We start from the raw sequence: 14977 nt of genomic DNA, 5'->3' as shown, positions 1-14977 counted from the left end.
GTAAATATTCCCAACATTTACCATGAAACCGTCTAACTGAAGGCTACAGGACTGTTGCTTTCCTCTGCAGAAAGCCTGCTCCTCTCTCATCTTTGGAGATTGACTGTGCCCTCAGTGAATAAGAATCCCTCTTGGACAATTGGTGATTGAGGGACAGCTGGCTACAAGGGGCAGTTCATCATTGTGCATCACGACTGAAGCCTGGCAGTCATTAGGATTCATTATAAATTACTCAGAGTCCCAGGAATCTCATTTAGTTCTCACTCAGAAGCCGAAAGATGCTACTAGCTGTGGATCTAGGGTTTTCCCCAAAGAATTGATCTAAATACGGGGAGCAAATAGGTCAAATGATCTGATGATGAGTGGGTGAGGGTAAAACAGAAAAGCTTGTTTCTACCTCAGAATAGATGCTCTGAAGATGCCATTGGGGAATTATGGTAATTAGATCTGTGGGCACATTTTAGGCCTTGGTATCTCTGATGAGGCAAGGAACTCAAGAGTATCTTTGGAAGTCATTGGGAAGAGATATGAACAAAGAAGGGAGAGAAATAACCAAAAGGAGAGTGAAGGAGAAGAGAGCTGTATGTGATACTTGGTGACCTTCAAGATCTGGTCCTTGATTGCCTTTTTTGCTTCAGCTACTAGTGACTGTTCACTTAATCCTCTGGACCATTGAGCCCTGTGTTGTCTCTATCTCAGATTGTCTTCCTTTCTTCCCAGAATTCCACCTGTAGAAACCTACTCATCTTTCAAGGCTGAGCCCTATCATGTGGACCAAATACTTCCCTGTGGATCATCCCCTCACAATTCTTATAGTAGCTCTATAAGACAGATACTATTTTTATTGTGTTTTTTTTTTCCCTGATAAGGAAATTGGAACTCAGAGAGGTAATGTGATTTGCCCAAAGGCACAATTATGGTGGGGAATGGAGTGCTCCAGCCATGGCTCTTCCATGTTATATTGTACTAGTATCTTAATGGTGCACCCCTCCCTCATAATATACAAGGTTTGTCTGGGAAAAGCCCAGCCATTGTTAATATAATGAGAATGATTTGTGTGACATTGATGTAACTTTGCAGTCAAGCAAAGTGGACTGGAATGCACACGTGTGAACAATGAGGGCTTTACTGTACTAGTCAGTGGGGGCAGTAGACACCATTGAGTGAGCATGTGTACTGTGTGGCTATTGCATTCAAAATGACTGAGTGAGCAGAGCAATGAATCTGCATCACATTTTGTGTTAAGCTTGAATAGTCCACTGAGGAAACTATTTGGATGATTCAGAAAGCCACAGCTATGGGCAACTGGTGATTGGCAGCTTCATCATTACAATGGGCATGCTCACGCATCACATCTCATGCAGAGCTTTTTGGCAAAACATCAAATCATTCAGGTGACTCCGTGACCCTACAGCTCAGATTTGGTGCCCTGGGACTTCTGGCTTTTCCCAAAACTAAAACCACCTTTGAAAGGGAAGAGATTCAGGAAAATACGACAGGCAGCTGATGGCTATAGGGAGAACAGTGTAAGGTCCCAAGCTGCCTACTTTGAGGCATCATTGTCCTGTGTACCATGTTGTATCTTCTTCAATAAATCTCTCTGTTTTTCATATTACATGGCTGGATACCTCTGGACAGACCTCGTATTCCTGTACTGGCCCTGACACAGTGGCAGGATAGCCAGGTTTGTTTGACTTCTGTGTCTCTGGCTCTTCATCATGTAGCCCCTTTCCTGTTCCATACTGACCTCTTCTGAAGACTTCTCCATGACCTGATGTTTATTCTCATCCTCTTATGTTATGCCCCTTAGAGCTTTTTTCTGGGACAGGGACTGGAAAGTTTTCCTATAAAGGTGCCGGTGGTAAATATTATTGGCTCTGAAGGCCATTTAGTCTCTGTCACAACCACTCAACTCTGTCACCATAGAGTGAAAGTTGCCATAGGAAATGAATTGGCTGTGTTCCAATAAAACTATTTAATGACATTCAAATGTGAATTTCATATACTTTGCATGTGTTACAATATATTTTTCATCTTATGATTGTTTTCAACCATTAAAAAAATATGAAAACCCCTTTTAGCTCAGGTTGTACAAAAACAAGTGGCAGGCTTTGGCTAGCAGACTGTAGATTGGCAACCCCTGTTCTAGGACTAACTGGGTAGTAATCATTTACCTTTTGGTAAAATTGTCACTGTGTTCAGTCTCTTGGAAGCACTGACAGTTTAAACCTTTAACTGCAGGTGGAGGGGTTTGTCCCTCCTAAAGGAGTTTGGTCAGCTGTGGCTGTGTTGGAGATGGGGTGGGAGAGGTGATGCCAGGGATAGCTGCCTCTGCGTAAAATAAGGTCAGTCCTGCTGGGCTCCTATTGTCTCGTCAGTGAAAATGTTAGATTTAAATTCTATATGTCACTTATCTTTGAGCTCTCTATAGAGAAAAAGGTCTTGCTTTGGCTTTTGTAAAAATACCAGGCTTAGATCTTTTTGTGTGAGCTGTCCTCAGCCATTCTGATTGTTGATCTTATAAATTTATGCTTTTTAGTGTTGACAGAGGGATTGCTTTTGTTTCTGAACAATTTCATGAGTGGTCCTTTCAATAGGGACTTACACTGAATTTTCCTTTAGCTGTATTTTCCATGCCAGCTAGCTTTTAAAGACATGGGCAACTGTTGTGGAATCCTTTAATGTGAGAGCTTCAGGAAAGGGTATGATCGGCTGCTGGCTCTCTTCTGGCTACAAAGACCACATGGTTGAGCCCTCTCCCCATTTGGTCTCCAGATGACACACAGTGACCATACATTACCTGAAATATAGTCAGTGATCTCTAGAGTGTCTTGAAGGGCTTGCTTTTTACCAACTCTTGGGTTATCTTTAGAGTAAAAACTTTCATAAAACATTATGCCTATTTGTGGAATTTGGAAAGAAGCATAAGCAAAGAAAGAGAGAGTTAAGAAATTGGATTCTCACTAGTACCCAACCTATCTTTCACTCCCCTTTTCCCCTCTTATTGTAATTCAGGAAGCTTTCTAGGAATTCTGCACCTAGGATACCAGGTAGGTGCTCAACTTACACACTCACCCCTCAGAATGACCTTTCTGTAGCCCAATTGTTTAGTAGGTTTCTCTTTGATTACATTAAGTATTAGTAGTGAATAGTAGTTGCTTGCTATTATTATTTTTAAGTTAAATTTAGAGGATCCCTCAAGTGTATTAGATACATATCACGTTACTTGCCAGTATGGAAATTATACTCTAGCTATTTCTGGTCAGAGACAGTTCTATAGTAGTTCTATTGTACTAAAGAAATAGAGCTATCAATTATTTAATCCTTTGAAATGATTATACATGTAAACTACAAACACATGGACTTTATTTTAAATGAATGAGTTATTACTCTGGAACTTTGATAATTATGTTCTGGGAAGGAAAATATTTTCAATGTACTTTATAACCTTTGGTTATTTTTAAGTTAAATTTTCAGACAATTAGGTAATATTGATATGGATTTATCACAAGATTTAAAATACTTATTTTAAAATAGTTTTAAGACTCACAAGAAGTTACAGAAATAATACAGAGTTCCAGTGTGCCTTTCAATTACCTTCCCCCAATGATAACATCTTATGTAGTCATAGTGCTTTGCCAAACCCAGGAAGTTGACATTGGTATAAAACATTAACTCAAAGACCTTACCTTGTTTAAATTTCACTAGTTATTACATGTACTTTTTTGGGGAGGTGTCTAGTTCTATGAAATTTTATCATATGTTTAGATTTCTGCAACCATCACTACAATCAGCATGTAGGACTGTTCTATAACTAAGAAATTTCCTTAAGTCACCCTTTAATATAATCACTTTTCCCTTTCAAGGTTTTGTTCAGACTGCTTTTAAGGATGTGAAATTAGCAATAAAAGCAGAGGTAGATTTTGGGAAAGTGTTTAAATTTCAATTGATTTCCACAGTGGTACATCTCAAGTGAATGAGAAAAAAAGAATGAGAACCACATTCAGGTTGTGAGCCCTCCTACATTTCCATATATAATCTTTTTCAAGCTAAACATGTAAGGTGTGAGGCAGGGGTTGGGTTCATTTTGTTTCTGAGAGTTGCCAAGTGGTTCCAACACCATTTGTTGGAAAGATTATCCTTTCCTTAATGAATTAACTCAGCACCTTTTTCAAAATTCAGTTCTATACTCTTTATTCTGTTCCACTCATTTATAAAACTATCCTAAGCCAGCACTACACTGCTTTGTTACTGTAACCTCAGAGTAAGTTGAGATCAGGTAGTGAAAGTCCTCCAGCTTATACTTCAAAATTGTTTTCGCTATTTTAATTTAATTTATTTTTTCCAGTTTTGTTGAGATATTATTGACTTACAACATTGTATTACTTTAAGGTGTATAACATAATGATTTGATATATGTATATATTGTGAACTGATTACCACAATAAGTTTATTTAACATTTATTATCTTGCATAGTTATAAATTTTTTTCTTATGATGAGAACTTTTAAGATCCACTCTTTTAGCAAATGTCAAATACACAATACAGTATTCTAAACTATAGTCACCATACTGTCCATTATATCTCCAGAAATTACTTATCTTAGAAATGGAAGTTTGTACCTTTTGACTATCAATCTGTTCTCTGTTCCTATGAGGTATTTTTTTATAGGTTCCACATATGAGATCATATACTATTTGTCTTTCACTGTCTGACTCATTTCACTTAGCATAATGCTCTAAAAGTCCATCCATGATGCAAATGGCAGGAGTTCCTTTTGGGGGGCTAAGTAATATTCCACTGTCCACATACCACATCTTTTTTTTATCCATTTATCCATTGATAGATACAGATTGGTTTAACATCTTAGTTACTGTAAATAATGCTGCCATAAACATGGTGATATAGAATCTCTTTGAGATAGTGATTTCTATTACTTGGATATATACTCAGAAGTGGAATTGCTGGATCACAATGTAGCTCTATTTTAAATTTTTTGAAGAAGCTTCATACTATTTTCCAAAAAGGCTGTACCAGTTTAGACTCCATCAACAATGCACAAGGGCTCCCTTTTCTCTACCTCCTCATCAATACTTGTTGTTTCTTGTCTTTTCGATGACGGTCATTCTAACATCTGAGAAGTGATATCTCACTGTGGTTTTCATTTGCTTATCCTTGACAATTAATGATGTTGAGCACCGTTTCATGTACCTGTTGGCTGTCTGTATCTCTTCTGTCTATTCAGGTCCTCTGCCCATGTTTTAAATTGAATTGTTTCCCTGGCTGGTATGGATCAGTTGTTTGGGTGTCATCCTGCAAACTGAAGGATCATGGGTTTGATTCCTGGTCAGGGCACACACCTGAGTTGTGGGTTCAGTCCCCATTCAGGATGTGTGCATGAAGTGGCCAGTCAATGTTTCTCTCACATTGCTGTTTCTGTCCCTCTCTTTTTCCCTCCCCTTCCCTCTCTCTAGAATCAAAAGAAAAAAAAATTAAATTTTGAATGTTTGTTTTGGCTATTGAGTTATTTGAGTTTTTAAGAAATACATATGTTGGGCATTAACCCCTTATCTAAAATATGATTTGCAAATATTATCTCTCAGTTAGCACATTGACTTTTTATTTTTGTTGATAGTTTCCTTTGATATGCAGAAGTGTTTTAATTTGATGTAGTCCCACATGTTCATTTTTGCTTTTGTTGCCTTTGCTTTTAGTGTCAAATTAAAAAAAAAAATTATTGCCAAGACCAATGTCAAGTAGCTTATCCCCATGCTTTCTTCTAGGAGTTTTATGGTTTCAGACCTTACATTCAAGTCTTTAATCCATCTTTGTATATGGTGAAGTTAGGGGTCCAATTTTGTTCTCTTGCATTTGGCTGTCCAGTTTCCCCAGCACTATTTACTGAAGAGGCTATCCTTTACCCATTATATATCCTCTGTTGCAAATTATTTGGCCATATATATGTGTGTTTATTTCTGGGCTCTATTCTGTTACATTGATGTATGTATCGGTTTTTGTCAATACCATACTGTTTTGATTACTATAGCTTTGTAAAATATTTTCAAATCAGAAAGTGTGATGCCTCCAGCTTTGTTTTTATTTCTCAAGATTACTTTGGGTCTTTGGGGTCTTTTATGGTTTCATACAAATTTTATAGTTGTTTATTCTACTTATGAAAAATGCCTTTGGAATTTTGATAGGGATTGCATTGAATTGTAGATTACTTTGAGTAGTAGGGACATTTAAAAATATTAATTCTTCTACTCTATGAGCATAGAATATCTTTTCATTTATTTGTGTCTTTAGTTTCTTTCATCATGTTTTAAAGTTTTCAGTGTTCAGATCTTACTTTGGCTACTTTAAGTATTTGACTTTCCATATAAATTTTAGAATCAACTCATCAATTTCTACAAGAACTTCCTGATGTTTTCATCTGCATTGTGTTACATAATAGATTAACTTGGGGAGAACTGACATTTTAAGGATACCAAGTCTTTCAATCTATGAACATAGTATATGTCTCCATTTATTTAGATATTCTTTCATTCTTTCAGCATAGAGAATTTCCTTAAATTGTAAAATTATTTTTAGTCATAATATTCTTTATGTTAGACGTCTCATTTATAGTCTGCTGTATGGTTTCTGTCTCCTGTTGGAACACAGACTGCTACACAGGGATTCCTTGTAAGCACTATTAGAATTGAGACTTCTGTGACCCGCGAGTTTTCTCCCCATATTCAGGAAAGGTAGGGGACATTGCTAGGTATTCAACCAGTATTTTTTCTTCTTTCCTCACTCACCCCACTTCTCATGTGTTTTAACCTGGGGTTGAACTACAGTGAGGGAGGAGAAGACCAGAGTGTGGTGAGTGATATTTCTGGAAGAACTGAAGTTAAGCAAACAATGAGCCAGGAACACAGTTTCCTACATCACTGAAATGATCAACTCCAGCTTGACCTTTCCAGTGTTTCATGGTGGTTAGCAGAGTACTTAGAATTTCTTGAGTACAGTAATCACAGGATATAATAGAATCCCACTATTTTGATGCTTAGGTAGAGGTATTATGACCTAAAGATGCTATGGATGAAGTATCAGGCTAATCAAAAAAAAAACAAACAAAAACCTGTTTTAATACCAGAAACAATTTTGATTTTTAGATTTGATTTTGATTCCCACAGGAAAGGGGGAAAAGGGTATTTCTTAAATTACCATTATGGGCACTGGCTGCTGTGGCTCAGTGGATTGCACACCGGCCTGCGAAACAAGTGTCGCTGGTTCGATTCCCAGTCAGGGTACATTACTAGGTTACATATCAAGTCCCCAATTGGGGGCGCGTGAGAGGCAACCACACAGTGATGTTTCTCTCCCTCTCTTTCTCCTTTCCCCTCTCTCTAAAAATAAATAAATAAGTAAACAAACAAACAAATAATTAAAAAAAAATTACCATTATGAATAGAAATAATCCTGCCATAGTCTTATTTCCATGTGGTTGAAGAGAAAAAGCCCCTAAACGCAACCAACCAATTAAACAATGGAACAAAATCCCATCAAAATTCAGGAAATTTTCTCCATTTCATTTAAGGCCTTTGGCATGAATTTAAATTTAACTTCCCTGGGAATTTTGGGAAAACATTTTTCTTCATTGTTTTTGTAAGCCCTGTGAGGTAGAGATAAAACTTCCCCAAACAAAACAGAAGGGAAAGCAACTAACAATTCTCTGGATAATGCAAATGAATAAAAATTGCCAGAATTATTGCAGAAGTGCTAAAAGCTTTACTTTGATATTTTATACTCTTATTTAGTGGTTCAGGAATGCCTGTTCTAGCAATAGCAATACCAGCACACTAGAGAACAAAGTTTGTGGAGAAAATAAATTATAGAGAGGATAGTCTCCAACTTAGAAATAGATCATATTCCAGGGGTTAATTTGTAAATCAGTTTGACTGGAAATATCTTTTCCTGTGGAAAACAGTTTGATAAAATATGGTTTGTTTTCCTAGCTTATGCCATCAGTTTTCCTTTGCTAAAAATTACATTTTTTAAATTAGAATATGATAGTGTATTAGTAATCTACCGCTATATAATCAGTTATCCCCACATTTAGCAGCTTAAAAGAGCAATCATTTATTATGTCACACTTTTTTGGGTATGGTATCTGGATGTAGCTTAGCTGGGTTCCTCTGGATCAGGGTTTCTTGGGATCCTGAGGTCTGCCATCAAATGGACTTGAGAGTAGCCCCCCTCCCGCCACAACTGAGCCTTCACATGAGACTGTAGTCCCTGTGAACACAGTGATTCCAGCCCGTGGGAGACCCTGAGCCAGGATTACTCACCTTCCCATTCTCATCTGAAATGAGATCACTGACTTTAGAATAAACCTGCATTTGAACAGTGGTTATTGTACAGCAAAGGATTTCCTTCTCTCCTTGCAGGGAAACCCGCTTTCCACAGCGACCAATAAAGTGAGGATTACTTTCTTGGTAGAGTTAGTAGCTGAGTAGCTTGGGAAAGTAGGGAACTTTTTTTTTTCCTCCAGTTGTAGCTTGCAACCACCTTGACCAATATGAAAGGGTGTGGTGTGTTCTTGATGTAGAAGGGTAGAACATAGGGTATATTTTCACATGGAGACAGTATCCCATAAATGGTGGTTAGAATCTTAGGAAAGAGTTATATTTGAGACTCGTTATAAGTTGAGTAGGCCCTGTGGGCTAGCTCACCACCATTTATTAATATAACAGCATGTGCACAAGAAAATGGATTCTATACCCCAGATGCCCATCTTATAAACATGCTTTTGAAATGTGATGCATTTTTAAGTTGGGGACTTGCCCATATTTCACTAGGTCCTCTCTAGCTACCTTCCCCACAATAGTTTATATTTTGAGCTATCAGCCTTGTGGGAAGATAAAATGACAGAAAATAGAGATTGCTATAATTTACTCTAACACTGAGAGCCTGGAAGACCTATCAAGACATAATTTTACTCAAAATCGGATTTTCTGCAGGGCTTGCACCTAAGTCCCGTATAGTTGCGTTATACCAGGTCACAGTCATCTTTTTCTTTTGTAGAATTCCAGGGTTTCACTCAGGTACTTCTAAAAACACTTGATGAGATTTAGTACATGAGAAACATTTTTGGACTGCTTTACACCCCCTTCAGCCCATATATATATGTGAAAGCCAATGGCCTTCCAGCTGAGAGATACTGTTCAGGCCCCTGAGCGGGTTCAGTGGAAGACCACTTGCCTGACCTCTCCTGCATGCTTGATATTTTCAGACATGGCTCTCATTTTATTCAGCAGTGATCCAGTCACTGAATCATTAGAGTATTCATCCTGGAATCAACCCATTGCTTGAAGATCCAAGGGATGTGCTTGAGCATACACTCAAGGCCAATAACCCAATAGGCTCTGCACTGCCACCTCTAATCTCTCTCTCTTCATTAAGTCAGAAAACCAAAGGCATGCTTTAAGGACCACCCCTATCTCCACTTAACTTTCCTGAGTTAAGATGTTCATTTTCGCATCACTCTTTCATGGGACACGGTATAAAAACATCATAAAATGTCTTTCTGTCTCATTTGTAGAACTATAATTGAAGATTTGTCCATGGTATTTCTTAATGTGATTGTTTACTAGGTTATCCAACTTCTCTTACTTAGCTACGTGACCAAGCCTGCTCTCCCAGGATGACAGGTCCTTAGGGGAAAATTTCAAAGTACGCGATTTACATGTGGTGTTTCTCTTGTAAGAGCTGGATTAAAAAAAAAAAAAAAATCACTGACTTATTGAGAATCAGTTGTATGCTTCATAGTAAAAACTTGATTTATATTTTTTTGAGGGAAATGTAAACTGTTTCAGCTGCTTTTAAAATTAAGAATGGTGAACATAATTTATATTCAGTAAATCTAAAATAGATTTAAAAATACCCATATCTTCTGTTGTTGGGGGCAATTATAAGGGAGAGAGAAACGGTCAGGATAAGAGGTAGGAGGCACAGAGAAATAATTAGAATGCACACCAAATGCCAGAAAGGCAAAACGCTTGCTGATGTACTAGTCTATTTCCTCCCTCCCTCTCTCTCTTCTTCCTTCCTTCCCTCCCTCCCTCCCTCCCCTCCCGTCCCCTTCCTCTTAAATAAAAATAAATGTAAACCCAGAAACATCTTTTATTTTAAGTAAATAATGTTTTAATTCCACCTAGTATTTAGAATGGTTATCCTCTTAAATTCCTTACTCCCTTAAAAAGAGGACAGTTACCTCACTGGCTGGTGTGGCTCAGTGGATTGAGTGCCGGCTTGTGAACCAAAGGGTTGCCGGTTCAATTCCCAGTCAGAGCACATGCCTGGGTTGCAGGCAGGTCCCTGGTTGGGGGCACGCAAGAGGCAACCACACATTGATGTTTCTTTCTTTCCCTTCCTTCCCCTCTCTCTAAAGATAAATAAATACAATCTTTAAAAATAAAGAGGACAGTTACTATATTGCTTAAGAAACCAGATCAATTAGAGAGGAAATGGGGTGGCTTCCCTATCTTGAAGCCCTTTAGGATACTATAAACTACCCAGAATTTTAAAGGTGGGTTGCAGTTCTGCTACTGTAAGAAACAGGTGGGATCATCGTTGGCATTTTTCTGAGGCTGGATAAAATGTAAGTGTCAGGCTGATCTGAGCTTGGCTGCTTGGCTCCTTGCCTGCTGCTGGCCACTGCTGCATCTTGGCATGCCCTCAGCCCTGGGAAGAGGCTCTCGGGCTTCAGGGGGTAATCACAAGGCAATAAAGACTGGGGACATGAACATTTTGTTTATCTCTACTTTCAAAAAAGTAATACATCTGTGGGACAAATTTTGAAAAGTGAAAAAACAATATTAAAAAAATAACGTAGCATATTATACACCTTACCCTGTCTAGTGAACAGTGCATGTTGTAGATAGTTCCATATCTGCATCTACAGAGTTACCTTATTCTTTATCATGGGTGCATATTACTCCACAGCATAAGCTTGGTGTCAATTTTTTTTTACGCACAATCCTTAAAGGACTATCTTTGTAGATGAGCAAAATGTTTTATAGATGATCTCTTGATGAGTCTCAATCTTCAGTGTTAATGTTCCATCTCTTTATCAATATTTTATTTTCCTTAGAATCTTTTTTCTCCTCCTTATCCCCAACAACAAATAACAACTCAATTAATTGAAAGCTTGCTGATTTTAATGGAAGCCAAATTCACATCTATGTTTATACCTATGACTGTTTCTCTTTCTTTTTTGTTTCTCTTTCTTTTTAAAGGCTCATATTTGGGTGTATCCCTGTTATTTCTAATATAGAAAGAGAATCAAGACAAGTTTCCTTTAAGGCTCGTAACAACATATTCCATTTTGATTAGGAGCTTCCATTTTGAAATAAAGTCATAATTCCTTTTTCATGAAAGAACAGCAACAAGAAAGCAAATAAATCTGGCCTTACCCTGCAGCAGCCTGCTTTGTAGTGCTGACAGGGGATGTGGGGGGGGGGGGTGGCGAGGGGGAAGGTTGGTGCTGGTCTGGAACAGATTGCAAGGGGAGGTCTGGGCCCGTCAGGCTCAGCTGAGCAGAGGGCCCGATCATTTATCACTGTCAGAGGGGCTGGGGGTGGAGAGAAGGAGGAGTTGCTGGACCATTCCTGCCCATTGCCTGACTGACAGCTGACGGCGCCTCATACAACATCCATCAAGGCACACTGCGCTTCCTGCTGGAGGCCACTGACGAGTTCCCCGAGAAAAAGAAAGAAGGCCTGCGGCTGCATGCTACAGTGCTTCGCAAGAGCTACGGACCACCTTTCTGTGTAGCGCATAGAACTGTTTGTAAAAAGAAGGTTCAGTGGTATTAGAGGCATACGGGTAGACTCCAGCATGATAACAAAACTGATAATAGGATGAGGAAATACCTCTGTGGGCCTCGTGCCTTAATTACAGTCACAGGATTGGGATACTGCACAACGCGGATTATCTGAATGTGGCAGAACTGACATCGACAAATGCTGCACAGAGCGTGGGTAACTGTGCTTCATCTGTGTGTGAGGGACTAATGCAACGTGAGCCACGGAAGCCAGGGTCCCCTAGGAGTCTTGAAGGGCAGTGTTTTTAAAAAACAACACTGAAAATTATGATTCTGTGTATTCCTTTATAGATATGTTTAATAGTCGTCTAAAAAATCTAAAATATGGCTTAGGATCAATAGGAAATATGTACCTAGAATAAAAGAAAATCATTTTGGTTTACAGTCGCATTTTTCAGTGCAACTGTTTCCAACACTGGTATTCACAGGGACATCACATTTATCAGACTGACATAAAGATTTTAATCCTTAAAAGAATTTTATTTTAAGAGGAATTTCTATTCTCAAGATCATCTAATTTTGGTAGTCATTAGGAATTACATGTGTTAAGAGGGGGGCAGTGATATTTCATAAATTCAGGTGGAAATTTTCCATCAATTAATATTATAAGCTTATCACAGATGCCTAAGTTAGACACGGTTCTTAAATGTGGTAATTAATACCATTGTATTAGGAAGTGAATATGGAATTCTTCCAAAGTGAAATGATCAATAGAGGAATGCTCTTATTGGGATAATGTCATATGAATGGGGAGCTCATGCTAGTCTGATAATAGCCGGGTAACAGGAGGTGTTAAAAGCCACAGGCAGTGCTGCTGACTCAGAACCCTTGTGTGGGTGGACCTAAGTAGCATGGTCACTGCTGGTTGAAGGGTGAAGAGAAGGCATTGTCTTACCCCAGCAGTGAGCCCAGTGCCTGGCACATAACTGGTGTTCAATAACTGTTTTCTGAACTGTGATGTTGTTTGGGCAAAATGTGGGTCCCTGTGTCTTGACTTATTAGGGCAGATATGCACCCCTGTCCCCAAGTGCCTCTGTCAACTTTCATTCCCCTTCCCTCACACACCTGCCTACCTCTGACTTCATAAGGTCATAAACCCCACCCAAGTCTGGAACAGTGTCTGGGATGGCCCTCCCCTGATGGGGTGTAATCGGCCAGCAATGTAGCTGGCTTGAGTTCATCTGGAAGCCCCTGAAAGCCCCAGCACTGTGTGTCACCCAGGGGGCAGTTGTAAGGAGCAAGCGGCAGAGTTCAATGTAGCAAACCCTGCCCCTCTGCAGAGCTGTTACGTGATCAAGCAGGAAATAATCTACTCGTTGGTTATTTTCATATGAGAGAGTTTTTATGGTTTCTCTTGCTTCTTCTGTTTAAAAAACAAAAACAAGAACAGAGGAATGGGATTCATAGGAAAATGTTTAGGTTTTTCCAATTTGAAAATATACCTGATAGAATCTAGATTTCTTCTTTTTCAAGTTTGCTTTGTAGTTTTTCTTCTTCTTTTTATAAGTTTACTGACTATCAAAGAAATATTTGTTTTAAATTTGGAAGTACATAAAAATGTAAAGAAGGGAGAAAAACCACTCATCACTCAGCATATAGAAGCAACTACTATTACATTTTTACCTTGTTTCCTTCTAGCCATTTTTCTATGCCTTTGTTCTTTTAGAATATTGGATACTTTTTTTTGTATCTTGCTTTTCTCCACTCAACTCTGTATTATTACTGTTTCCTGATGCATGAAAAAAATAAAAAAAACCTTTTTATGATCATACTTTTAAAATTACTGTGCAAAAAAATCACTCTGTTGTATGTATTCCATCTTGGAGCTGTGTCACAGCTACTTCAGTCACCGCGTTTTGTTGGGTCATTTAGGCGGTCTATGGTTTTTAGTGTTGTAAACAATTCTACTGTAAACATCTTTCAGTAGCTCTGCCTGGGTTCTGATAATTTCCTAAGGTACATACCTGTACTTGGAATTACTAGGTCAAGGACTTAATGCTTCTGAACTTCCTGATGCCTGTTGCCAGGTTGCTTTCCAACTAGATTTTAGCTGTTCCCACTTCCATGCGTAGTGTGAGGGAAAGCCCATCTCCTTACACCCACCTCAGCATTCAGCATTGGTTTTGTAAGCTTTGCCATTTTCATGAATTAAAAAGAGTATCTCATTGTATAGTTGAGCATCTCTTCGTGTATTTATTTGTTACTTAAGCAGTTAATTTTTTTTATGTGTAATGTGTGCTCCTGTCATTCTCCGCCTTCTCTATGGCAATGGAATCTCTGTCTTTTACAGAAACGTGGCAGCCTGCCTGGGGAGCATACAGAACTAATTCCGATGCTGGTTTTTAGGGATGCTGGCCAACCTCCTGCACTCGAATTGTAGGCACCCCTGTGGTCACTTTCCTTCCCTATTCAGGGCAATCTTTTGGCCTCAGGAAACACAGGGACACGGTAAGATCATTCTCACCAGTTTTTCTTAGGAACAGAAAAGGGCTTGTGTACGAGGGTGTGTGCACTTGGCGTTGCTGTTCCAGGTTTGCAGTCACACTTGGGGTCTGTGCACTGAGCAGACCTCTGAAAATACAGCAGGCATATCATGGAATTAAAAAGGCCCTATGCTTACATGATGCTTTATTCTTTTAAAACACGTCCTCATTTTCATTGCCACGTTCTTTTAGCTGGAAATCTTCCCTTAGGGTTCTCTAAAAAGTTTGTTGATTAAACGGATCTCCTTGTTTATAGGGTCTATGAAATTTATCTTGGCTCCCACAACTCAAAATGTATTTGCCAGTAGATATGAGCCAAAGACACTACCCGTAAGTATTAGCTTTTCTCTCTCCAAAACCCTGTTCTGGGCTGGGGTTTAGTCATGGCCTTGTTCTGCCCCATCCTGGTCTGACTTCATATTGTCAACTTCACGTTGGGAAGTTTCAGGCTCTTCTGCAGAGGGATGCTGGGAAGTCTGAGGGCTGCCTGAGTCGGGGCATTGGCTCCTTTACTGGCTAAGAGATGCATCACCTGGAGTGAGGGGAGAAGGGAGAGTGGTGGTGGGTAGGTGGGATTCATTGGAGGAAGGACAGGGGTCAGAGCATAAGGATAAAATCATGAAT

General features: G+C 39.0%; 1 protein-coding gene across 6 annotated transcripts in view; it reads left to right on the top strand.

The window, feature by feature from the left end:
- The window catches only part of MSRA (methionine sulfoxide reductase A), a 384072-nt gene that overhangs the window by 135573 nt on the left and 233522 nt on the right, over positions 1 to 14977 (top strand). Inside the window, exon 1 of one of the 6 annotated variants that reach the window (XM_090288998.1) lies at positions 14204 to 14318. The exons of the other annotated variants lie outside the window; for them this stretch is intronic. Within the exon in view, the coding sequence (XP_090145124.1) occupies positions 14219 to 14318 (100 nt within the window). The 5' untranslated portion in view covers positions 14204 to 14218. Of the gene's footprint in view, positions 1 to 14203; positions 14319 to 14977 lie in introns of those variants that run through there. 6 annotated transcript variants of the gene reach the window in all.

This window comes from Furipterus horrens, unplaced genomic scaffold, assembly GCF_987537825.1.
Source record: "Furipterus horrens unplaced genomic scaffold, mFurHor1.1.pri manual_scaffold_10, whole genome shotgun sequence".
Classification (NCBI taxonomy): domain Eukaryota; kingdom Metazoa; phylum Chordata; class Mammalia; order Chiroptera; family Furipteridae; genus Furipterus; species Furipterus horrens.
Note: the sequence above shows the minus strand (reverse complement) of the source record. Positions and strands in the feature narration are given on the sequence as shown.